General features: G+C 33.2%; 3 protein-coding genes across 5 annotated transcripts; all 3 read right to left on the bottom strand.

Moving 5' to 3' along the window:
• Positions 1 to 700: 700 nt before the first annotated feature.
• On the bottom strand, positions 701 to 7906 carry LOC18107876 (cycloartenol synthase). Of its 3 annotated transcripts, XM_052449187.1 has the most exons (19): positions 7778 to 7906; positions 7388 to 7601; positions 7092 to 7277; positions 6910 to 6999; positions 6624 to 6818; positions 6444 to 6528; positions 6134 to 6300; positions 5448 to 5636; positions 4998 to 5111; positions 4531 to 4653; positions 4276 to 4398; positions 4102 to 4200; positions 3273 to 3329; positions 2633 to 2679; positions 2397 to 2540; positions 2010 to 2187; positions 1760 to 1840; positions 1353 to 1436; positions 701 to 1182 (listed from the first exon to the last, which is right to left on the bottom strand). In XM_052449187.1, exons 2-19 carry the CDS (start codon positions 7577 to 7579, stop codon positions 1063 to 1065), a joined length of 2274 nt encoding a protein of 757 aa, XP_052305147.1. In that variant the 5' UTR covers positions 7580 to 7601; positions 7778 to 7906; the 3' UTR covers positions 701 to 1062. The 3 variants fall into 3 exon arrangements, with proteins under 3 accessions (XP_052305147.1, XP_052305146.1, XP_024445289.2); XM_052449186.1 differs by lacking the exon at positions 7778 to 7906 and having other exon boundaries at positions 7388 to 7762; XM_024589521.2 differs by lacking the exons at positions 7388 to 7601; positions 7778 to 7906 and having other exon boundaries at positions 6910 to 7014; positions 7092 to 7224.
• Positions 7907 to 18363: 10457 nt separating this feature from the next.
• LOC18107872 (wall-associated receptor kinase-like 8) lies at positions 18364 to 20765 on the bottom strand. Its single transcript, XM_052448887.1, has 2 exons — positions 20010 to 20765; positions 18364 to 19617 (listed from the first exon to the last, which is right to left on the bottom strand). Exons 1-2 carry the CDS (start codon positions 20763 to 20765, stop codon positions 18364 to 18366), a joined length of 2010 nt encoding a protein of 669 aa, XP_052304847.1.
• Positions 20766 to 22773: 2008 nt separating this feature from the next.
• On the bottom strand, positions 22774 to 25635 carry LOC18107871 (wall-associated receptor kinase-like 10). Its single transcript, XM_006372175.3, has 3 exons — positions 24620 to 25635; positions 24381 to 24518; positions 22774 to 24242 (listed from the first exon to the last, which is right to left on the bottom strand). Exons 1-3 carry the CDS (start codon positions 25476 to 25478, stop codon positions 23023 to 23025), a joined length of 2217 nt encoding a protein of 738 aa, XP_006372237.3. The 5' UTR covers positions 25479 to 25635; the 3' UTR covers positions 22774 to 23022.
• Between the last annotated feature and the right edge of the window lie 1351 nt (positions 25636 to 26986).

The following is a 26986-nucleotide window of genomic DNA, read 5'->3' as shown; positions in this document are numbered from 1 at the left end:
TAAACTCATAATCTTGACATCAATGGTTACGACGCAATATAATTAAGCATTGAAGATTCCCATCAAGCCTTGAGTATAAAATCTTTAAGTTACATGTCTCCGAGGTTTGACTTGAATTACTTGGGAGATTTTTCAGCTTGAAGAGTTCATAATGTAATTGATTATTTGCAAATGGATGCATTTTCCTTTTTTTAGCATCAAATAGATGCATTTGAGGGCGGACTTGATTATTTGCAGACCCTATTCGTTTACAATTACTTGGAAAGATCTTTTAGCTTGAAGAGTTCATGATGTGATTGGTTATTTGCATTTTCTTTTTTAATTAAAACATCAAATTATTCACTTTCCTATGCTCAAATTGAAGGCTGTCTAGACTGCAATGTCACGTTAACGAAAAACCTCCACACTCGAAGGTTGAAACAGTTATTACAAAAAAATAAAAAATAAAAACTAGTCACTTTCCAAGAGGTAGATTTATTTTTATATATTCATGTATATCCATTCAACCAAACACAATCATGTCCCTTATATGTCTGCCCTTCAACCAAACACAATTATATCCCTTCCATGTCTGTCCTTCACAGAAAATTAACCACAACCTAAAAATATACTCTACTGGATTGCTTTAGTATCATGATCCATTAATTTATATGCATTCTTCAAGTTTTTTCTTACCGTGCTCTCTTTGCTAAGATTGGGATAAAAAATAGATAGATAACATTACAAAGGATATAAATTACATAAATTAGACAAGATACAGCAGTCGTTTACCAATACTTTGTGTAAGGTTTAGATTCTAGCAATTAATTGATGCTGGACATGAAGCTACTGCACCTGAAATGGATTTTGAAATTGCAGAACTTGATCTTCTTCATCCCATTTTTGGAAGAAGTTTTGATTGATTGCTCTTTGATTTCAAGTCGTTTTCAACTCTCTTCTCATTACACGGTTACAGCTCGTACCTCGTGATATTCCAAGCAATGAGGAGATGCATTGAGCCTGAAACAAACAAACAATGGAGGCGCAAAGCATTGAAAATGGTATCGGATAGGCAAGGTACTCTTATGAAGCCTTAGCCTGCAGCACCCGACACCGGTATTCTCCCAATGCCCAAATGGGGAAAATGTCCCTATAGGCAGCGTATGTTATCATACAATTCCTGTTGAAAACTCCCATGATTTCCTGTGCCGAGGAAAAAGAATAAGATTTTAAGTGTATGAAGAGCATTGGAGAACAAGAACAGGCAAGTATAGAGGATATGAGCAAAAGTACATGACCGTATGAAGTAAAGAACCACACTGCCCAATGATGATTAAGATAAAGAAGTGCTCAAAGAGTAGGTATAGAATTACCTGCTGCGGAAAATCTCCATTTTCCATTTGGGAATTTATCAAGGACCTCGCTGCACGGTGCAACGGTTCTGGATCTCTCTCAGCCTGCATATTTAATGGCATATTAAACAAATTTGCATGCACAAGACAGGAAAAATAGAGCTTGCTAGCACATCAATACCGTGGTATGCAATTACAATATCAAATGCCCCGTATAATCAATCACACAAGTTAGATACAACATACAAGTTATGAATGTGGTCAAAGTGATTTTAAGAATATTACTAAAGAGAGGACATTCCTTTTCTTTCTCCAAATCCTGATTACTTACAGTATGATACCAGTCAATTTTAAAGACTTCAGATGATGTAACACTCCATGTATCAAATGAAGATAATTCAATGTCAAAACAGTGAAATTTGCTATACCTGCCCAGCTTCAATGAGAGCCAACATAGCCCATGCTGTGTTTACCACGTGAGTCTTGTTCCCTTCAAGATTTGAATAAACCTGTGCAAAAACAAAAAAATATTGGAACAAGAAATATATGCAGTACAAAACTTGAATCAAAGAAAATTTATGGAGATAACATAAAAACTCGAGAAACATTAATGATTACACATGACATGCATCAGAGGTGGGAAAAGGGAACAAATATTTGACAGTACAAGCATCTAACCTTGTTTTGACATGAAAGATAACTCTCTCCCCAGCCACCAGAAGAACATTGTTTGGATAGCAGAAAATCACAGGCTTTGCGGATACTGGAGTTATCATTAAAAAATTTTCCAGCAGCCACCAGTCCATTTATGCCAAACCATGTGCCATAGGTGAAGCAAACACCCCATGAACCATACCTGTTTAGCAATTTAAGATATTAAAGGACTGGTTATTTTGTCAGTTGAAGTTATTGAAACCGTGTATCTTAGGCACTTAAAGAAATTGTTGAACAAGCAATCTTTACTAGCCATAGATAGAAATTAGGAAAGCAGTGACAGTGACACATTGATGACTATATAATCAACCAGTCCTCCAAATACAGGTTTTTAATGGAAAAGGAGCAAACCATGAGCCATCCTTCTCCTGTATACTTTCAATGAACTTAGTTGCCTTTCTGATACATCTTTCTATTTCTTCTTGCCGATGTCCAGGATATAATTTCTTAAATGAAACCAAAGCTTGAATTGCAGCTGAAGTACATTCAACGTATCTATAGAAATACCGTAATTAGCTTTCAAATGAAGCAATGGAATGGACAGATGAATATCACAGCAGATATAATGCAAAGCGCTGATATCTTACGGGTAATCAATAACAATGTCGCCAAAAGTTTCAGCAGGGTTGATCAACTGACAATGGTAAAGTGAAAAATGAGTGAGAGTGAGAAAAAAAGTAGTAATCAGATATATATTCCAATTACCATGATAGAGTACAGTTAAGAAGTTCATTGCTACTGCAAAGAAAAAAAAAGGAGTTATGATTCATTGTATAACAAGCAATATAAACAGATCATTTCTTCAAGCGAACCATCAAACTGATGACTCAAGATGCTCACTTGGGATCATTGTGTTCCTTCATCATTCCAACAATGTAAGGATTTAGTTTAGCAAGGGGCTCGCATAATGTGCACAGGTGAACCTGGTGTTCTATAGTCCATAGCTTCATTATCAGGTAAAGAAAACACGGTAAACAAATTCAAATGAACTACTTTATGGGCAGAAATTTTTTTTTTTTTTGGATAACATAGACATCAAACAACCTCTACCTTTACAAGGAGCTAGAAAACAAGGCCTATTGATCATGTTATAAATGTTAAAATATTCAATCTGACATGAGGGCAGAAATTATAAAAGGACAAGCGTTCTATTGATCCATGCCAAAACTATCTTCTTTAAATGTAAAAATGTGGAAGAGCAATAAATGAAATTGTCAAGGTAATCACCTCTAACCAGCTGTAAGATCTTGTGAGCTCATATGTCGCAAAGCCACCATCCCCATTCTGCACAAAGCAGGAATGAGCGTTCAGTTGAATCAAGAATAGGTTTTCCCTTGAATAGAATACAGAGTTAACGAAAAATCTTTGAAAAGAAAATCTAAATTATTCACTTTTTCTCATAACAGTAGATGTTTCCCTACTCCCTACTCCCTGCAAAATACCCAATGATCTATCATAGCTTTCACATGTCAAAGAACCATTTCTTCTGGCATAGTATCCAACTTCAAGTAAGAAAATCTGATAACAATTTATGACAATATACCATTGCCCAAATTATAAGAACAAATGACAATCAGCCACGAGACTTTTAAGTGCTTGAGTTAGAACAAGTTCATTAAAGGAGATTGTTCCCCTTCAATAATTTTCCCAGTCCCTTTTTGAAGAATATAAGTAATAATGCTGAACTTTGAGAAGAAATCATTTTTTGAATACCTTTTATGTTAAAAACTAAAAAAAAAATGGATAAAAAGAACTAAGAAAATAAAGGTTAAAGTCTTGGGTATGACAACTTGTGGTTGCAAGTTCGAGTCTCAAGACCAATAATTTTGAATATAAATATGCTCAAAGATAGGGTTCTCCCCAAATTCTCCTTTCCAGAACTCCACTTTATATATGTGATGGCCTTTGGTATAGTTGTTGTAGTGGAATTTTATATCTTTTGGCATGTGTAAACACTCAGGACCTTTATGTTGCAAAGTACAAATGGCTGCATGTTGTCACGTTAACGCAGACGATGAAATCGATTCACCAACATTATCATTAAGTCACCAATTACCTGTAATGAGAGGATGACATTTACTGCATCATAAAATCGGTTTGCAGCTAATGGTTCCCCAACAATCTCAGGTGTAATTTTTGATAATAAGAGAGCAGCCTGCAAAAGATTGGATGGATAAGTATCATAAATAAAACAAGCTTAATGAACTCTTTTAATTTGATCAGCCCCTACTTTTAGTCCTTCTGCTGTGCAATCTGAGATGGGCCATCCATGATCTGCAGTTGAGAAAGGCCATGCACCTTTGGAAATATGGCGATACCAGAAACTAAGATCTCCAGGGCAATCTTCCAAAACCTTCTCAGCAAAGATAAATGGATCAACAACTTTAAAGTTTGAGTAGTTAAGAGACAACATAATTACAAATTCTCTGACATTAAACTTCAATGAATTATATATATAAAAAAAAAAAAAAACACAAACACACACCTGTGAATTTTTAATATATGCATGTGCTTTTCTTAAAGTTGGACCATATTCCTCCACAAGCTTAGTTGAAATAATTGCTTGAACAGCAAAAGAAGTGTCCCACAATTGACTTCCATTGTAACCCTGGAGCAAAATTATCATGTCTACTTAGCTTGTAGTTTAGGATTTATAGTGCACAGTATGATAAAACATAAGAAACAAAGCTATTGCCAATAGGACCTCACATGAGTTTTCAACAACATAGCTCGCATGCATTGAAAAGACAGCAAACAATATGAATTAAAAATCCAACTCATTATATTGCAAATCTTTGCAAATAATGACTTGCTTGAATGCTTATCAAGTAAAACAGTCTATCAGTAACTTCTCCCCAATATTCCTTTTTAACACCCACCCACTGTTTGTGAAAGCAACAATTAGAAAAAAAGAAATTGAGACTAAGAGTATGGAAAATAGGATTTGTGGACCTGCATTTTCATTCCATCTTCAGCAAGCCAGAGGTAATCCTGTATTCTAGGAAGATGCAACTTGAAAGCTTCAGAGTTAGGGTCTTCCACCCAACAGCATAGCATATTTAACACCTGCATACCAAAAAACAAACAGGTTAGCAAAACAAAGAAGACATCCATTGTAGCCTAAATGCAAAAATGTTGATGGCATTTTCCCACATGCATGGACTGCTGCTAAATATTGACAAATCAAGTCATATATATTGGAAAATGATTTCAAGAAAATGAAAGGACCAAAGGAAAGTGAAAAAAATCATCTAAAAGAGACATCAAAACAAGCACTAAAGGAATCACATTCCTGCCATATCTGAAAAAGAAAGAACATGTTACTTTAAAAGATCATTTTCTCTTCACAGTTTCAAATTAAGAATCAAATTTTGACAACATTAACCAAGTTAAAATGCATACCTTATTTACAGGTCCTATGCAAATATAACGAGTATTTTCATCTTCATAGTGCATGTGCTCCATTGCAGTATGAAGAGCCTGTTCTCTCAACTTTTTTCCAGGCCAATGCATTAAAACTGGTTCAGCAGCCTTGTCAAGTAAAGCCCATAGTGCATCTTGCACCAGTGGGTGAGGGTAGTACAAGTCCTCCTGCAAAAGTTCAGTGATGTATTTTTAAGCAATACAAAGTGAAAATCCACCCTAAAAGAAAAATCCAAGAGAATTAAGGAGTATAGCATCTCTTATACTAATCATTACAAGTCCTTGAGCTGCACCTAATGGAACTAAAAGTTGGCATTGATAATGTCATCATCTGCCAAAGTAATCACTTTTTGGATCATTGTTTTCAGGGCAAAGCATCTTGGGAATTAGCATGTCATGGATGGAAATTATCTGCATATCTTTATTATTGGTATGCTAATCATATTTTTTTCTCATTTGACTAATAAACCACGGAGGTCCTGACTACACATCTTACACATATTTAGAACAGCATTTACCATATATCAAACAGGAATACTAATTAAGATGGCTGTTCATCTCAATATCCAAAAGATTCACTAAAAATCTTCACATTTAAGTAAATGGTGTAACTCTTGAAAATGTAAATTAAGTTTTCCAAAGGTTTAAGATACCAATTTACCAACCTTAGCACACAGATTGCGTGCTTGATTCCAGTCTATTTCATGATATGGGACAGTGAACAGCTCCTTTCGCAAAGATAAAACTATTGGAGTGATTGGGCCAACAAACCTCTTCCCATATAAGTAGGACATAGGCAGATAGACCATCCGGCAGTGACACCACATCCTTCCTGCAAAGGGAAAACAATATTATATCACTTTCCAATCATACTAACATGCCTATAAGAACAGGTCGGTAATGTTGAGATAATATATTGTGAAAAACATAGAAATAGAAAACTAATACTAAAAGGGCATGTAAATAGGCAAGAACCTGGATGGACTGGGAGCAAATAAGGGAGAAGCCACATCTCAGGGGGCATTGGATTATTTCCAGACCACTCAAACACTCCAAGTACCTGTTGCCGTCGATTAAAACTTCAAACATAAAACAAAACCCCCATAACAAAACAAAAACTCAAAACCAAAGTAAAAGAGATTTTTATTACTGAACTGAAAGCCACATTTTCCCCCACGATGTTATCATAGTTGCACTACCATGATTCAGAATCCAATCATGCCCCTTGTCCATTGCCCCATCTCCATCATTCGGCCCTTCTCCCAGCAACCTTAAAGTAACATAATTCAACACGGAACCAAACATTGTACTCGGTCCCTCAATATGCAAACCCCACCCCCCATCTCTGTTCTGCAAATTACAAACATCTCCACATTAAAAAAAAAATCAAACTAAATCCCAATAAAGCTAGAATTTTTTCAAAAAAAAAAAAACAACATGCCTGGTGATTGTAGAGATACCGGATCATCTCCTTTTTATGTTCATCCGATAACACTGCATTCAATGCTCCCGTAATTGACAAAGTAATCACCTAACAACGAATCCACTAACAAACAAATAAACAAACAACCCAAACTCTGCTAAAAAAGTCCGTTTAAAATTCAAATGAAAATCACAGATTACCAAGCCAGGCAAGAGAAACATAGGACCGCCATAATCACCAGGCCAATGTCCATCATGAGCTTGTATACTTGAATAAAAATTCAAAGCTCTCTTCAACGTTGCAGCAACCGCCTCCTCCGTAACCTCCTCGCTCTCCTTCACCTTCACTTGCGGCAACACTTCCGGCACCGGATTCTCCTTCTCAAACTTCACACCAACAAAAATTACCATAATGTCACTCACTATAATCTAAACAAATAAAAAAACGAAAAAACCGAATTTGAATTATTATTTTTTTCTAAATTAAACTAATTTACCTGCATGCGCATGATTAGATCTGCACTATGCTTGAATAGGAACCTATTTTCCGTAAAATTTCGACGCGCATTTTCGATCTCTCGAGGAGATAGAGTTAGTGTAGGATCGAACTCCCAAACCTGTCTTCCGATATGATTATTCGTCGTTCTTAGCCATGGATTTCCTCCTGCTGCTATCTTTAACCTCCACATTTCCTATCTGTCTCTAATTTATCTTTCAGAAGAGAAACAAGCAGTTGTTAGCGTTCTGTTTTCAGAAATCAGTAGAGGAAGATAACTGCGATATGGTTTTTTAGAGAGATAGGAAGTTAAGTGAGACACGGGAGTGTTAGTGCTGGAGATTCGGTTTGGTTCTCGTGAAAAGTCAAGTGAGAAGGAGAAAAAGATTACCTTTTTCGGAAAAGCACGGGAGAAGAGAGCAGAGAATGTGTGCATGTGGCGCTTCTGCAACGTTTTCATTAGAGGGTTCAAATAGAATATTCAGATTATATAGGCGAGGGAGAGCAGCCTTATGCTTTTTTCTTTTTTTTGGACGAAAATAATAAAGAGAATACTTCATTAACAAAGAAATAATAATAATAATAGAGTGCATCATTGCATTGCATTGAATAAATAAATAAAATAAAATACTCCTCCAAAAAATAATTTTGTGGCAAGAAGAAGGGTAAAAAAATACATGCTGCTCTCGCTTTTGTCAAATAAAACTCGTGTACCAATGCCACGCCTTGCATATCCAACGACACTCTAAAAATGGCTATGACAACATTAATTATAAATTAAGTTATAGCTTAAAGTAAGCATGTGGCATAAGCAACGAAGATTTATGAATTGATTGCCACGTATTTACCACCTATATATAAAAAATACCATTTAAAACTATTAGTCTAAAAATAAAAGTTTATCCATAAAAATACATTTTACTGTCTCTCTTTGGATTCTTACAATAGTTGGGGTAGTTATTTAGGTGAATTTTAGATAAGGATGTGACAATAGATCTCTATGGGTTGACTTTTCTATATTCTTGTCCTATTAATTATTTACCAAGTGAAAAATTTAAAAATTTATATTTTATTTATTAGATTTCAAGTGTCCATATATCTATCTATCATCTAATTATTATTTATTATTCAACATAAAATAAAATAATAATATATATTTGAAATATATGAATATATATTCAATGATAAAATTATAAATGTAATATATGTGTGAGTGTCAAGTTAGTTTTGAGTTGAATTACATAATATTCATATTTTATTCATTATTCAAAGTTAGATATTTATTAAAAAAAACTTATTTATTAAGTAGGTTGAGGTTGGTATCCATCAAATTTGAATTAAATTATCATCCCTAATTTGAGACTAGCAATATAATTTATGCATTTATCATTAATAAATAAGTTAGATTTAATTGTTTATTTAATGAAGTCTTTTTTTTAAAAAAAATAATTGTAAGCCAAAAGGATGATAACGTCAGTAAATGATTGGAATTGTAATTTAGAATGTCAAATACAAGTGGAGAGATTAACTATATCAATGGATCAAGGATAATATTGGATCAATTAATAGCAAGGAGATGAAATTAAAATATTCTGAATAAATGAAAGATATATATATATATATATATGTATATATATATATATATATTCTAATTATTTTTGTGGAGGAAAGTTTTTAAAATAATAATAATAAATATAATAGAAAAGCATATAAAGCACAAGGAGCCGAAAAAAACCAAGAAGCTGATAAAATAAAATTCAAAGCATCTTAAAATTAGGGTCCATAATTTAATTTAATTCTAATAATTATATATTCTCTACATCAATTCAGCTTTGAATTTTTAGTCCAATTTTCTTATTTATTTTCCTCCTTCTTTTTCAAAAGTTTGAAAAAACAGAAAGGAAAAGGACATCTTTTCTCAAAAAATTTAATTATAATAATCGAATTTGGGTCACCATTAATAGGATAGGGAAAGAGATAGCTCTTGTTGTTCCACCTGTCGATTCCTATTTGCACCTCATTTGGGTTTGGCTATTGTCACCAGGAAAGTTACGTGGACGGTGGCACCACCATAAAATCAGTCGAAGGACAAACGAGGTGACTGACATCTTACCCTTATAATGATGATCCAAGTTTCAAACTCAAAACCTATTCAACATCGTTTATCTAAGCCCAGTTTGCTTCAAGATTCAACCATATTTTTAATTTTTTAATTATTTTTTATATATTTTTTAATTATTTTAATTAACTAATATTAAAAATAAAATTAAAAAAATATTTTAAAATACAACATCTATTATACTCTTAAAAATATCCTAAGTAAACCATCTAAGTGTTGGTCCAGTGGTAAGAGTTTGGGATTAAAAGATTTGCTCCCTCTGGTCTTAGGTTCGAATCATGTGGTTGCTCATATGATGGCCACTGAAGGCTTACATGGTCGTTAACTTCAGGGCCCATAGAATTAGTTGAGGTACGCGCAAACTAACCCGAACACCCATGATAAACTAAAAAAAAATATCCTAAGTAGTTAAATCAAACTAAAAATACAAAAAATAATTTTTTTTTTAATTTGACACGCAATAAAAAGTAGAATCAAGTAATGATTATCCATTTGAATGAAACAGGCAAAGCAAAGAAGGTTGGAGCCTAGCCTAGTTCCTATGGAAATTCTTACCTTGTCTAAAAACATTTATATCATGTTTGTTTGTTGATGTGATGAATTGTGAATAAAATTATATTATATTTTAATTATAATTTTAAAAGTATTTAGTTAATTAATATATACTAGAATTTTACGAAGATCCCATTCAAAATTTTATTAAAAACTTTGATTATAAAAAAATTATAATTTATAAATTGTTTCAATTATAAATTATCAAACCACAACAATAAAATCTACCATAATACCAGATAAATTTATCACCCATCAACCACGAAAACAGGTTTGAATGGAAGAACAAGAACAATGATTGTTCATTGATTAAAAAACTTGGAGTACTGAAGTACATAAATCATGAAATAAAACACTTGTAGTAATATCTTTGAGGAATCACATAATTAACAATGCCAAGTAATGAGAAACAATGACCGTCACGAAAGCTAGAACTCTCAGAATTCAGAAATGGCGGCAAGATCAAGAGCGATAAAGCTTGTGCAGAATCAAGTGGGCACGCCGAAAACAGTAATGGTGGCCACCTCCAAAGCCACTGAAGTCATAGATGATGTGTTGTGTATATATAAACTTATTTATTTCCTTATTTAATGAAATCCATAAATTAAGTAATAGACTAATAACTATATATATATATATATATATATATATATATATATATAGGCCCAAAGTCTATCTGCCGAAAATATTTTCATTGGTGAGTATTCTTTTCAAACATTATTTTAAGAATAAATAATCCATTATATTTTCATTTCTTATTTTAAGAAGAAATTATAGCTCATTATATTTCAAACTCTCAAGATCAACTCCAAGTATTCATTGTTATTTATTTTTATCTCACATGAACAGAGAAGACGAAGAAAATTAATCATGATGATTTACCCTCCTTTCCAAATATAAAAGAAAAGAGGACATGTTTTTTCTGTTCTAATTATTTATAATTTTTTTTTATTTCAGGACAATAATATTCAATATATATTAAAAAAAACCTAAAATTATTGATTTGGAAGTGCGTGTAATATTTCCAAATTGATGGTAACACCTTTTCCTCTCAGGCTCCTTGTATTTCAAAGTTGCAAAAGTCAAAAATACATTACTTGATTGATGTTTTTTAAATAAATGAATTCCATGTAATATATATTATCATTACTCGATTGCTTGCTTATGTATTAATTAATTTTGGAGGCCATGTTTTTGAGGGGCTAAACGTTTAATTAATTAGTTTGATTTAACTACTTTTAATGTTGATCTTATTCATTTGATAAATTGCATAATCTCTAATTTCGGTTTTAATCACCATTAATATTACAACCTGCATTGGCTAGAATATCACCTCATCAGACCAGATCAATATTTATTCTCTATACTGACAATCAACAGCTCATAATTAGTACATGAAGGAACTTAATTAGTCATGGCCTAAAGGAGACTCTTGCAATGGCAAATAAAACTGCTAAAAGGAAAAACAAGAAAAACAAATTTATTCATTGAGTCAAATACATGGAGTAGAGGAGTACATAAATTGCATTTCTAATTAAGTTGTGGAGAACCACATTTAACTCTATTTTATGCTACGAGAATATTTCTAAAATACCTGATCGCCATTCCAATGGTAACATTTGTACTCTCTTAACTCACCAATATTGTAAGTCATGCAAGGGCCTCTTGGAAGTATTCTCCAAGTGCACTTACCACAGCGAAAAGAGTCCCTTCTAGCAATGAAGAAATCAAACCAATGGAGTTTACCTGACCATGTCATGCCGCAGAAGTATTGTGTAGTTCCCCAAGCATTGGAACAAAAACTCAGCGTGTAATAGCCATCAAAAGGGACTACGTGCACGCCAAGGTCTTCATCTTTCGATTTGCAGTGGATGGCGAGGTCCAGGCCTGAACCCAACTGGTTTGTGATCTTCAAATCTACACTTGTTCGAAGAAAACAAAATGCATCACAAGTAGTAAAGACCAGTAACAAAGATGATATTAGCAGAATGAAATGCCTTGTGATAGAGGGATTCATGCTTGTATGATTAAGTGTTTTTCTTTTGTATAATATTTTGATTTTGATTTTTCTTTTTGAACGCATGCCTCTTATTTATAGGCTGCCTACATGCATGGTGAATATGTAAGACCCTTTCCCCCCTGTATTTTCCAACTGTGATTTGGGATCTGATGATCCGTGTTAGCAACATCTAATTAAGAACAACGTAGTGATGACATTTAATTCTGATGTTTTAATTTCTATTTATTACTTCTTACCATACATGCATGCATGCTTTGTTGTTGCCTACAAGGACGATTAATTTAGGACGAAATACATGGCAATTAATTTAAGTATTTTATTCATGAAATCTTGGTTCCTCGAATTTGAAAACAATTGGATGGTACTCTGTATTCATAATTAATAAATCTCTTAATTTCTTTTCTTTTCTGCGTTCTAGCATCATCGTAGTTGTCATGAATAATTTTAAACAGAATTCCATCTTTTAACAACAACAACAACAAATATTAGCCAATTTAGGAAATATTGTTATCTTTTCCTAAATTGTATGGATAGAAATACTGCAATAGAGCCTGCTGCTCACCCAATATTTAAGGAGAATCTGTAAAAATATGTCCTCATCAGAAAATTTGTCCCACCGACCATATTGGGCATGGATATACATTTAAGCAATTTTATACTTTAACTCTTGTTTTTGCACAGTGATAGCCATAATTATGGGAATTGATTTGGGGGTACGGTTATAGAGAAGAGCAGCTACTTAGTGATGCTGTGTAGTGTGGTAGTGATTAATTTTAAATAATTTTTTATATCGAAATGTATATTAATGATGGTTTTTTTATTTTAAAAAAATCATTTTTGACATTAGTAAATCAAAACGATCCAAAATATACAAACCATATTAAATTTTAGCAAAAAAAAAATTAAATTTTTTAGGAACGCGTTCCCAAACATGTTCTAAATCACCGAGTTAATTATTTTTTATTAAAATAATGTTGTTTTTTTTTTTATATTAACCTGATAAAGTTTAGGCCGATTTGATTAATTCATCTGGGTTATGAAAAATCTAATCGGGAGAACCATGTTAACAATGATAATTAACAACTAATAATTAAGTGGAAAGTATATAGATTAGGGATCACCAAATGATGATAAAATTAATAGTTTGGGGATTAATTGAGAACTTATTTAAACAATTAACGACTAATAAGTGGTTCCCCTTTATCATAATTAATCCATCGTCCTTTGCCTACGTACCTCGTTAATCCCTCTCATCAGGATGGCTACTCTGGCTTCCCTAAACTTCATAAATCTAATGATTATGGCTATCAAATATGTGGAGTCTCTGGATTTTATAAGCAACGGTGAATCATGATGATCACAGCTAAAATAATGTTTTTCCTTCCGATAAGTGTAGTACAGTCTTGTTTAACAAAGCAGTTTTTGTTGGTGAAACGCGTTGCCAAATAAACATTGCATATCGTAACACGGATATTATATTGACTAATTATATTCTATAGCACAACTACAACAAATATTATACGTCTGATCTAAACTTTGTAATCAACGGCAAATCATGATTATCACAAACAAAATAGTGTTATTCCTTGAAAAGAATATGTAAATCATGAAAGGAAAACACTCCTAATTAATGGTAATTTTTTTTTTTTTTTTTTTTTGTGGTCTCCGCTTTATGCAGCTAGTAAATTGAACACAGGAGATAGAGCTAAGTAGCGCTTTACTGGAGATATGCCTTGTCATTCCAAGGATAACATACAAATTCCTTGGTATAATAATTATAATAATCCATGCATGGCCCAGTTGCATGTATTGTCCAATTGCAATTTCCACAGCGACTAGAATCCCTGGAAGCATCGTAGACATCAAACCAATGGAATTTTCCTGACCATGACAGGCCACAGAAGAACAGTGTGCTTCTCCAAAAGTTGGAGCAAAAATCAATTGTATATTCGCCACCAGAAGGGACTACATGCTGCCCAAGATCGTCGTTTTTGGATTTGCAATGGATTGTAAGGTCCAGGCCTGGGCCCAAGTCATTATTGATATTCAAACGTGTTGGTTTCCATAGACAACCTGCATCACACGTAGCTATGATCAGCAGCAACACGGATAATAATATCAGTAGGGCGAAATGGCTGGTGAAAGAAATCATGTCTGTAAGAAGATTTTGATCTGTTTAGTTAGGATTATTTTTTTGTATTCATGCAAATCCAACTTACTTATAGGCTTAGTATATGCATGGTGCCTCTTCGTATTATATAGCAAATGGTTGTGCCGTTTCAAGGGTTTCTTCCTTGTATATTTAGCGAAACTGCACTTGGCTACAATGAATTAGTGATAATTACTACTAAATTGGTTCATGCATCTGGCTAGCTGTTTTGGCAGGATAATATTGAGCGATGCTAATTTTACAGAAAATTATATATCAAAATCATCTTTCCAAAAATAAAAATAAAAATAAAAATGTTTTGGCAGGATCGTACGTGTTTGTGAATTCTACAAGTTATCAAGCTCTCTCTGTATTGAAACACGATATTTTGTATTAATCAATGCTTTATAAATTATTCACTAATCTAATCTATTTTAGTTTTCTCATTCTATTCTTCTTACTCTAACTACTTGTCGAATTCTTATTACTCTTAACTTGTCAAAAGTTTATTGTGGTGTAATAATTTGATTAATTATGTATCACTAATTACATCTTATCATCCTTCCAATATAGTCTTTTTTAATTAAAATATCATATCTTTTTTTAAGAATCATTATTATAAGCTACTTAATATGTTTATTTATTTTTTAATTCAATATTAAAAAATTAAACAAACACAATCCTTCATATTAGCTTAAAAGATTACTTCCACAATCTTTGCTGATAAATATATACTATGTACCTATCAGATAATTAACAAACAACTAAAACATAACAATGTTTCATTGTAACCCCTCCTGTATTTTAGTACCGTGCATCGCTACAATATAATGATTATTTTGTTATTTTCATAAAAAAATGCATATCTTTGAGTCAAGGTTATTTTGATATTTTCACAAAGTATATTAGTCATTACTGATTTGTTTGGGGTTACTTGTGTCTATTTAATATTTTATAAACAATAAAATAACCAAAATACCTCTAAAAATAAAAACATTTAGTGGTCTCGGGTAGGGGTATTTAGCTATTTTTTATATACAGTGGAATTACGTATATACCCTTGAATGCAATACATTTAGTTCATTGTAGTCATGGGTATTTGAGTCTTTTAGCCTAGATTTTGTTGTTAATTTTAAGTTTGGTTGAGGGTAGTAATATAATTTCCTTTTAAAATAATTATTTTTTAATTAATTGAAAAGTTGTTGGTATGTGTAGAGTAAGTAGCAACGCGTTGGAATCGCCGCACACATTGGGCGACGTGTGCGGTGGTTTTCAGCGGTCAAAAAATCTCTTTTGTCGTTTTAGTCAATTCCTCTTCGTTTTCTTTTCCATTTTAGGCGGCACATGTACTCAAAATGTGGCCGGTATATGAATTTTTTTTCCTTGATTTTTTTGTCACTCTTAAGAGTTTTTGACCAAATTCACTCACTTTTTAATTTGAACATTGTTCTTAAATATAATTATAAATTTTTAGTTCAATTTTAATAAAATTTCTTCAATAATTATGTTACTAATATGAAAATAATAATACTAACAATATTTTTTTCACAAAAAATCAATTCTTCTTTTATTTTTAAAATTTTTAAATAGATTGTTAACATGATTTTATCATATTTATTATTTCTTTTAGCTTTTAATCACTCATAAAATATGAACATACTATTTTGATATTTGATATCTTAAGCAATTTGAATTTTTAATATATGTAGGTTGGATTTATAAAATTACTATCTTCTGCTTTTAATTATATTAGTCTTTAAGGTACAGATATTTTGCTATTTTTAATCATACTGCAATAATGAGCAAAGCCTGTAAATGAATGAAATTATACAATATTAAAAGTTGTTTTAAATTGATATTTACTACCAAATCTTCAACCAAGTAGGAAAAAAATAATTATTATACTATTATTAATTTTAATACTGAATATAAATTAAAATAAAATAATAATATCTAATTATTTTTCAAATATATCAAGTTTGATAATAATTTAAGGGTAAAATAAAGTTTTTTATATTTTATTTGGTTTTTTCCATTATTAACCAAATATGATGTCTTGTATATCACTATCGATTTCAATTGTTAGTCATGTTTTTCAAATATATCAGCTGTTAGTCATGTCTTTAATATCCAAACTATATATGAAGACAAATTAACGTCCCACCGCCACCATGAGACGTGTTTTAAATTAAAATCCATAAAATCATGCATAATATTCCTGTTCAAGAATATACAAAACAATTCATATTAAAAAAAAATATATATGTAATATAAACATTGGATATTTCTATTTACATATGAAGTTTAATTATGATGAATATACATTAATTAATGCCAACACTTAGTTAAATATATTCATCTTTTCCTTGAAAAAAAGAAGTAAATATTGTCTACCTTGTAGTTTATATTTAATCAGCAAAGATTGTGCTTGTCATCTTTTCAGCTAATCTTCAAAGATTGTGTTTATTTAATTTTTTTTAATCATTATCTACTTATAATTAATATTAAATTTAAAAAACGCTTAAGCATATTAAGTTGCTTATAATAATAATGATTCTTAAAAAAAGATATTATATTTAATTAAAAAAAAGGACTTGATAGGAAGATAATAATAAGATGTAAATGATACATAATCAAATTATTATATATATACCAAAATAAACTTTTGACAACTTAAGAGTAAGAATAAAATGATCAGAAAACTAAAATAAATTGGATTAGTGAATAATATAGCATTGATCGATACAAAAACATCGTGTTTCAGTATATAATCCACTCGAATGGGGTTTTTATAGAAAGAAAATCCTGAGATAAAGTTTTCTATAAAGCTAGCATCACTGTAGATTATCCTGCCTGAAAAGCTAGCCAAGGCCAAATGCTGTAGTTTTGGTAAATATAAAAGGAAAGCATCTCACAAACGTCAAGACTCTTGAAACGGCACAACCTCTTGCTATATATATATATAATACGACGGGCACCATATGCTAAAATATGATCCAAACGAACATGATTTCTTTCACCAGACATTTCATACTGCTAATGTTATTATCTCTGTCGCTGATCAGAACTAGCTGTGATGCAATCTGTCCATATACCCAACTCATTTAATATCACCAATGGCTTAGGTGCTGGCTTGGACCTTACAATCCATTGCAAATCCAAAGACGACGATCTTGGGCAGCATGTAGTCCCTTTGGTGGCGAATATACTATTGATTTCTGCACCAACTTCTGGAGAACCACAGTGTTCTTCGGTGGCATGTCATGGTCAAGTGAATTCCATTGGTTGATATCTACGATGCTTCCAGGGATCCTTATTGTGGCGACTGCAATTGGACAGTACAAGCAACTGGGCCATGCGTGGATTATTATAATATATTTGGAAGGAATCTAATCGTACGTAAAACACAAAGTCTTTAAATAATAAATAATTCTAGACAAACATTCGAGAATTACAGCTAGTTTTTTTTTTTAAGAAAAACAATTCAAGGATATTTTTTCTATGATTTATAATATTTGCATAATAAATAGAAGTAAAAACTTGTTATAATAAAATTTCAGAGAAAATATGACCGAATAAAAAATTAATTTCATAAGAATTTGAGATTTTATTTTCAATAATTTTAAAATGAATCAGGTGAAAAAAATCTAAGATAATTTTTCATATAATTTCAAGATCGTAATAGTCAAATGAATTCAAATCCATCTATTCTCATTCTCTAATTAAATTAAAATTGATAAAAAATAATAGAGTGATAAGTTTATGCAAATTTTAATTACAAGATATATACGATTTAAAATTTTGATTGTTTATAATTTATTTATTTTTCATAAAAAACAGTTTAACTAAACAATTATGAGTATTAATTCTACCGCCACATTTTCTCTAATTAATTAAATTAAATTAGCACAAGGCATTTAAGAAAAAAAAGCCTATATTACATTTTTAGATTGAGACGATACACACACACACAAATAATTTAGTAATTAAAATGTAAAACAAAAAGTATCTGGTAGTACCATTGTTCATTAATATAATAAATCTATAAATCAGGTTCAATATATCTATGGCAGAATAAAATATGTAATTAAGAAAGGTTTTGTATCCGGTGATGAAGCACCACAACTGTAAAAGATCTCAATCAGAATCTGCTGTGACAGAAACTAGGTGCCAAGGTACCTCCATGAAATCGTTTGCATCATAATCGATCTCTTGCGGAATGATAAAATCCTTCGCTGATTTTTGACACTCATGTGAGTTTCTGATGCCCTCCAACACCATGGTAACTTCTTTCATTGCAGGCCTTTCTTTTCCTTTCATGCTCAAGCAGTTCTTAGCCAAGACAGCAACCATCATTATATCCTCCTTCCTGCCTTGAACTTTAACTTGAGGATCAAGAATTCCTGACAGACGGTTGTCCTCTATGGACATAAGGAAATATGTCACTAAACTTCTGGCTTCATCCTCCGATCTGCAAAAGGACACTGCCTTTTGTCCAGTGAGTAGCTCGACGAGGACTACACCGAAGCTATACACATCACTTTTGTCTGTGAACTGGCTTGATTGAAAGTACTCTGGATCCAAGTATCCAAAGGTGCCTTGTACTAGAGTTGTGACATGAGTCTGGTCGATGGTTACGGACTTTGAAGTCCCAAAATCTGCTACTTTTGCCCTGTACTTGTCATCAAGCAGTATGTTCGTAGACTTGACGTCTCTGTGATAAATGGGGATGGAAGCTGCTGAGTGTAGGTAGGAGAGTGCCCCTGCTACCTCTGTTGCAATCCTTAAGCGCATTTCCCAAGTAAATGGGAGTTCGTCACTTGGGGAGTGGAGAAGCTGGGAAAGTGTCCCATTAGGAATGAATTCATAGACCAACAATGGAACTTCAGTCTCCAAGCAACAGCCCAAAAGTTTAACCACATTTCTATGGTTAATTTGTGACAGAATGACCACCTCATTGATAAATTGTCTGAGATTCCCTTCATCAAGAATTTTGGATTTCTTAACAGCGATGATTTTTCCATCAGCCAACATCCCTTTGTAAACTGTACCTTGACCTCCCTGGCCAAGCATTCTATTCACGTTGTAGTGATCTGTGGCCTTGTCTAATTCTTTGGATGCAAACAATTTGACTTTCTCAACATGGACTTCACCTGAAGATAGTTGTTCTTGCAGCAATAAACCACCATTCCTTTTAAAGTATCTTTCCCTCAGTCTTTCATTCCTCCTCCTCTTGAATACCTTGTACAACTGCCACAAACCAATGAGTAAAAACAACGCTCCAAATCCCACTCCAATTCCTGCACAAGTCAAGCAATTATGAGCGGATAGGGAAAGGGAACTGGTTAGGTAAAATGGCGCTGTTGAATAAGTATTCTTAGTCTCAAGTAATTGTCATTTCTTAGATGATATAGGATGCAAATGAAACAACATACCAATGACCACCATTTTTGCTCTTACATGTCCCCCGTGCTCCATGTAGTCTCGACCCTCTGCCATAAATAGAGTGACAGAGTTGATCTTTACACCATGTAATGGTAAAAAACTCGAGAAGAATCGTAGATTAGGAAATATAATGCCAAAGAAAATAAGATAATTGTACAATTAACCAAGAGTTTACCTTCACAATGACCTAAATAAGGATTTCCTGCAAAGCCTGCCTTACAAAAACATTGAACTGTTGCCATCTGGCTGGTGGAATCTGGGGGGGGATTCAGAACTTGACAGTTGTAAGTGTTACTTGTATTAGAGAATAATCCAATATTTACAAGTGATTCATATACCCTTAATTCTATCCCCCAATCCAGCACTACTGGAACATGGTCCATATCTCTAATGTCATAAGAGGTCATTATGCTTCCACTCCAACCATACACTCTATTATCCATCCAATTTCCGTCAACTAAATAGGCATGCCTGCATTTCTTCGCCGGCTGTTTTTTTCCAGGACCTTTCCCATCATTTACCCCTTCCAAGGTTACATTATAAACCTTGAGATATGAAGGAATGCTAGTCTGGCAGCAGTTGATGCCGCTGCAACTACTCAATAAGTAGTTATTGCTTCTTTCATGATCACAGATTGACATGCACCCACCAACTGCTGACTGGTTCTGAATCAGCAAGGCAAGGTTGTCACAGCCACTTGCAATGAAGTTATTCAAATCTGAGGAGAAAACAAAAGGGCTTCCTCCCAAGTCAACAACGGTGTTTCTTTCTTTGCCATCACAGTTTGCAAAGACAATTGGAAAGTTGACCGTAATGGTGCTGTCACCAACCGAAATGTCTGTCACTACCAGATCAGTGCCGTTTATTGAAAGTAGGGGAATATTACTAGAGTTGCAATGTATTTCTAAGCTTTCGTCACAGTAACAACCTTCTCTCATTCCAAATGGATATGGAATGCTAACATTGCCACAGGCACTTGGACAAATTTCAGGGTTTTCCATAGCTTGTGCTTCTGCAATAAGCGATGGATCATCAAATGACCACAACAACAACATTACCTGAAAGTACACTAGTACTAACTGAATAGCTGCCATTCCCTTTTCTTTCCTGCCCTGATATAGATGTTGCTGCCATTCACTGCTGTTCGATCCACTCAACAGATCAAGTATATATGCACAGGAAAACTATATTCAAGATATTAATTTCGTCTGCATCTTCTAACATACCTCTCGATTAATCAGTTGGGAAGTTGAGGGAAATATTATATTTGCATATTCTAGCTGAAGATGCTCGGTTTCCTTTGGATTATCCAAAAAGACATTCAAAGCCCGCAGCCCGCAGCCCGCAGCCTGCAGTTGTAGCAAAAGACAAAATCATTGCACAACGATCACAGATGTATTAAAGCTGGTAAATAGTCATGACCCGATCGATGTTTCTAACAATGTGTCTCGTCAAGATTTTATTTAATTTAGGCTTACATGTGGATAGGTGTACAGACAAGTGAGATGAGGTGTCCATGAAACTATATTTCTTTTCATATATTATGTTCGAAAAGTCATGTAAGAGAATAAACTTCTTTACCTAACTATTTATTGTTATAAAAATACTGAAGTAATGCTGAACAAATAAAAAAAAAATTCTTGAATCATTTGATGATAACTGTTAATTTTACTTTCATGTCAAATTAATTATCCATTATTCAAAATAATGAAAAAAATATTTTTTTTACTATTCATTGCCTCTAATACAACGTGGTTGACAGCACTGTATAATTATACAAAACAAAAAAGAATTTCTTTTTCTATTCCCTGGTGTGCTTTTTCTTAATGTTTAAGAATATCATAACTTTTGTTTTTTTATATAGTTTTTAAAAGTGTGATGGATGTGAAAAAATATTAAATTAATGTTTTTTTTATTAATATGCTAATATAAAAAAATATTTTAATATATTTTTTTAAAGATAAGAACTTTTTAAAAATACCCTACACTGCAATACCAAACATACATTAAAGCGCTACTAGTGACAGTTCATAGTTTTCAGTCCCGTCCTAGTGACTGGCCCGGTCCAAGGCCCAGGTTCCGGGTTTTGACCGGGTCACTAAGTTGTTCGGGTTAATTTTTTTTTCTTAAATTAAAACGACGTCGTTTTAGTAAAAAAAAACATTTAGTTCATAGTTTTCAGACCCGTCCCAGTGACTGGCCCGGTCCAAGGCCTAGGTTTCGGGTTTTGACCGGGTCACCAAGGTGTCCGGGTTAATTTTTTTTTATTAAATCAAAACGACGTTGTTTTAGTAAAAACAAAAAAACAAAAGTCAACGGGTTGCAATTAACCGGGTTTTTGACCGGGTCTTGTCGGGTCAACCGGGTCACACCGAGTTTTTTCTTTCCATATTTTTTCTTCAACCAGGCCCAGTTCCAGCCCCGGATCGACCCGGACCGGGTTTCAAAACTATGATTTAGTTCATTCTATTTTTTTTTCATGCAAACCTTTTCTTTTTAATATATGCATGTGATATTATGATATTTTATGGGTTGATATTTTCTTCTCTATCTATATTCTCGAGAATTCATGGTATTTGATAAAATCTTAGAAGTGAATTATATAGAGGTCAGTTTATTGAAATAAGATTTGATTTATAGTATAATATCAAACCAATGGAATTCTCTTGATCATGACATGCCACAGAAGAACAGTTGGAGCAAAAATCAACGAGGGAGTCGACTTTGGACCTGTGCGGCTGTAAAATTAATTGAATTGTGACCCAGCTACTCTTTCTGAGCTCCTAGCCGTGCTGGATTTTAAATGTCTCCAACTTGTTGTTTATCTTTACAAGCAAGGCCTCTGTTTTTTGACAACGTGGCCCAGTTTGATGAGAAATTATCATTTATATTTAGTTGTAAGTTTTTGTCTTATAACCTACTTTTTAAATTATTTTTCTCTTAAAAAATATAAAATTAATGCTTTTAAATATATTTTTGGATAATTTTAATATGCTAAAGTAAAAAAAAATTCAAAATAAATATTATTTTAATGTATTTTTAATTAAAAAGCAAAACATCATGCACTATAATATCAAATAAAATTAATAAACATAATAAATATAGAAAAAATTGGTGGAATGCAAATATAATTTTATGAGGATCATAACATTTTATCCATACTGTTTATCACCGTAGTTTATATACGGTATAATTGACTTAAAAAAAACCCCTCAATCACAGACGAAAAGTAAGCATTAGACAGCAGCAATATCTGTTAATATATACAATATCCAGTGGTATATAATTAAGTTCTATCACCTTCACTATCTATGAGGACAAAAACATGTAGTAATTTGGGAAGCATTAATTCTATTTAATATTTATTAAGAGTGGTTTTCTATCTAGTGATGAAGCAAGACGACTATCCGAACTAGAGCCTGTTGTGTCAGAAGCAGCAAGGTCCCAAAGCCCCTCCATGAAACCATTTGGATCATACTCGTTCTCTTGAGGAATGATCATGTGCTGTGATTTTTGAGTCCCGTATGACTTTTGGATCCCCTCTAACACCATTGCCACTTCTTTCATTGTTGGCCTTTCTCTTCCTTTCATGCTCAAACATCTCTTGGCCAACATGGCAACCATCATTACATCTTCTTTCTTTCCTTTCATAGTAACTTGAGGATCAAGAATGTCAAATAGATGGTTTTCCTCCATGGAAACAATGAAATATGTCACTAAACTTCTGTTTTCTTCTTCTGATCTCATGGAAGAGATTGGCTTTTGTCCAGTGAGTAGCTCAGCAAGGACCACCCCAAAGCTATAAACATCACTCTTGGCTGTCAACTGGCTTGTTTGGAAGTACTCTGGATCCAAGTACCCGAAGGTGCCTAGTACTAGAGTTGTGACACGAGTTTGGTCGATGGTTACTGACTTTGATGTCCCAAAATCTGCTACTTTGGCTCTGTACTTCTCGTCTAGTAGTATGTTTGTAGACTTGATATCTCTGTGGAAAATTGGAATGGAAGCTGCTGAATGTAGGTAAGAAAGTGCCCCAGAAACCTCTGTTGCAATCCTTAATCGCATTTCCCAAGTTAATGGGAATTCTTCATTTGAGTCATGTAGAAACTGGTAAAGGGTTCCATTAGGAATGAATTCATAGACCAACAATGGAACCTCAGTTTCTAAGCAACAACCGAAAAGCTTGACCACATTCCTGTGGTTAATTTGTGAAAGAATGACAACTTCATTAATGAATTGTCTGAGATTATCTTCATCAAGAACTTTTGATTTCTTGACTGCAATGATTTTTCCATCCGCTAACATCCCTTTGTAAACTGTACCTTGGCCTCCCTGGCCAAGCGTTCTATTCACATTGTAATGATCAGTGGCCTTGTCCAACTCCTTTGAACCAAACAATTTGATTTTCTCGACGTTGACTTCCCCTGAAGATAGTTGTTCTTGCAGCAACAAACCACCATTCCGTTCAAAGAACATCTTCTTGCGTTTTTCATTCCTGCTTTTCCTTATAACTTTGTACAACCACCATGAACCAATAAGTAGGACCAATACTCCAAACCCCACGCCAAAACCTGCATAATGATTAACAGATCAATAAGCCTTCATGACTATTCACATTTTGAGAAACTCATGCACTCTTCTTCTCAAACTGTTGAAAAATAAAGAAACAAATCCATTTGTATCATGTCCTAGGTTGCAAGACAACATACCTAAACCCACCATTTTAACCCGAGATTTCTTGATTTCAAGCTTCACACATTGGTGGCCGCCGTATAGGTTTTGACAGATTAGGTCCCAGGAGCAAATAGTAGTGTTGTTGATGGAAGAGCTCTGGCATTCATTAATATCTGCATATGTAGACAACACAAAATTCAGTACATCATGTAATTATCCTGTTCTTTAATCCATGTTTAAAGAAACTATTAGTTTAGTTGATGAGAATGATTACCTTGACAACCATCAGGAATATAAGGATTGCCTTGAAAGCCTGAGGAGCACGAACATAGAAGAAAAGTTGAGTTCTGGCTACATCTGGAAGTCCCGGAAGACGTTAAATTTGTTACACTATACGCTGATCCATTCAGCGTCATATTTTCGTATAATCCAAGATTAATTCTCCAATTTAGCACCACTGGGACATAGTCCATATCTATCACCGAAATGTTATTGTCGAGCCTCAGATTAAACCAATTTTGATCAACTAAGTAGGCATACTTGCACCCATCCTTCACCTTGTCGCCTACAACTTGTAAGGTTGCGTTAAAAAAATCGAGACCTGAGGGGATTGTGGTCTCGCAGCAGTTGATGCCATTACAAATAGTACCATCTGCAGAGGCATCACTACTGCTTACGTTGCAAATTGACATGCACCCGCCGACAGTAGCCTCATTTCTGCTCAACAAAGCAAGGTTGTTGCAACCAGCTGCAACGAACCGATTTTCAGTTGAGAAAGAAAAAGGGGTATCTTCCAAATTGACGACCAGTGAATCCCTGCTGCTGGTTTTGCTGCTGCAATTTTGAAAGATGATTGGGAAATTGATTTGAATATTGTTGGCTTTATCAACTGAGATATCTGTTACCTCCAGGCTGGTTCCATTTAGGTCAAGTGTAGGAATGCTTCTAGAGTTGCAATCTATCCTGAACCTCTCTTCTAAGTAACAACCAGTTTCCATTCCAAATGGATATGGAATGGTGATGTTTCCACAACGTTCTTTACATCCACCTTTTGTTATAGATTGTGCTTCTGCAAGAAATGGATTCAATGAGCAGAACAAAAAAATAACTTGAAACACTAGCTGAAAAACCATTATTTTTCTTTACAGCTTTCCTCTCCCTGGCTGAAATGAAAATCCTGCCACTTGAAGCTATATAGATCAGATTCTTTACATTCTACCCTGTGAAATTCCCAACTAATAGTAGAAGGATTCAAAGGTGATTTCTTCTTGCTTTTGTTCTCCCCATTTACTTTTGCATCACTTTTAGAGCCAGATATTATTCTAGATGTGGGACTTTGACCAAACAAAAGATGATGTTTTCTTCAACTAAACCTTGGGTTAATTAAAAGCCTAACCTAATTAACTAATAATTTTTTAGAAACTATAAATTTGATCCCTATTTTCTTAAATCCGTTAATAACTTAGTCCTTTCATCAATTTCTTGTTCTATTTTTACTTAGTTTTCTTACATGGATAAAAAAGGAAAACATATATAGCTAAGATGAGAAAAATGGATTATGAAAGAAGGTATTTTTGAAAACATAAACAACTAAGTTGAAGTAGGTCATCACTAGTCAAGGGACTAGATGGTTATTTTTCATACTATGGGACTCGTTAGTTGTTTTTAATAAACAACAGGGACTAAGTTTATTATTAAATAAGGTTTGAAATTTCGCACCCCAATAAATTCTACAGCCATTTTTGACTGATAATAAATAAAAGAAAGAAAAGATGTGTAATGTCTGAGATGAGAAAATTTGATTGGGAAGAAAAGAGATTTTTGAAAATAAAAGTGCTAAATTTAAAACTTTTGTGAAAGAATTATGTAATTATTTTCATACTAAAGGACTCATTAATTTATTAGTTCTGATAAACTATGTAATTATGAATTAATTCTTAATTTTTTGACGTATTCATTGTCCATTCAAAAGAAAGAAATATCTTGGTTTCTCGCAAGGAAATTAATCAATCATAACGCGTGAATGCTAGAAATTATAGAAATGTCAAATGATTTCCTTCTTACCATCACTGGACTTGCTGTATTTCAAGGTTTAAATTAATATTTGAATAAGTTTCGAAACTCTATATATTCCAGGAGCCATTCTTGACTGATAATGAATGGCATGTGACCAACACAGCATGCTCATGGAGTGCTTCATCTTGAACCAGTCAAGGATACATATATCACCAAATAAATCTACGGACGTTGTTCTTGATAGTGTTATGGATACTATCAAGAACAATGGATATATTAAAAAAATGGAAAATAAAAAAAAAACTCTTTATATTATTCATATGATCAGGAGCAACTATTTGGTTACAACAAAACATATAATTACAAAAAAGAAAAAAAAAATTCTAATATGTGTGCAAGAGTAGTGTTGTTTCTTTTGAAGAAGCAACGCCATTGTTAAAACCAAAGCCTATTGAGGTAGAAGAAAGGTCCCAACGAACATCCATTACTTCATAACCATTATCATATTCAATCTCCTGTGCAATGTTGAAATCCTTGTCTGGAAATTTGATTACTAAGTGATTTGTTTTGAATCCCCTCCATCCCTAAAGCAACTTCTTTCATCGTAGGTCTTTCTTTCCCATTT

This window comes from Populus trichocarpa, chromosome 18, assembly GCF_000002775.5.
Source record: "Populus trichocarpa isolate Nisqually-1 chromosome 18, P.trichocarpa_v4.1, whole genome shotgun sequence".
In the NCBI taxonomy this organism is placed as follows: Eukaryota; Viridiplantae; Streptophyta; class Magnoliopsida; order Malpighiales; family Salicaceae; genus Populus; species Populus trichocarpa.
Note: the sequence above shows the minus strand (reverse complement) of the source record. Positions and strands in the feature narration are given on the sequence as shown.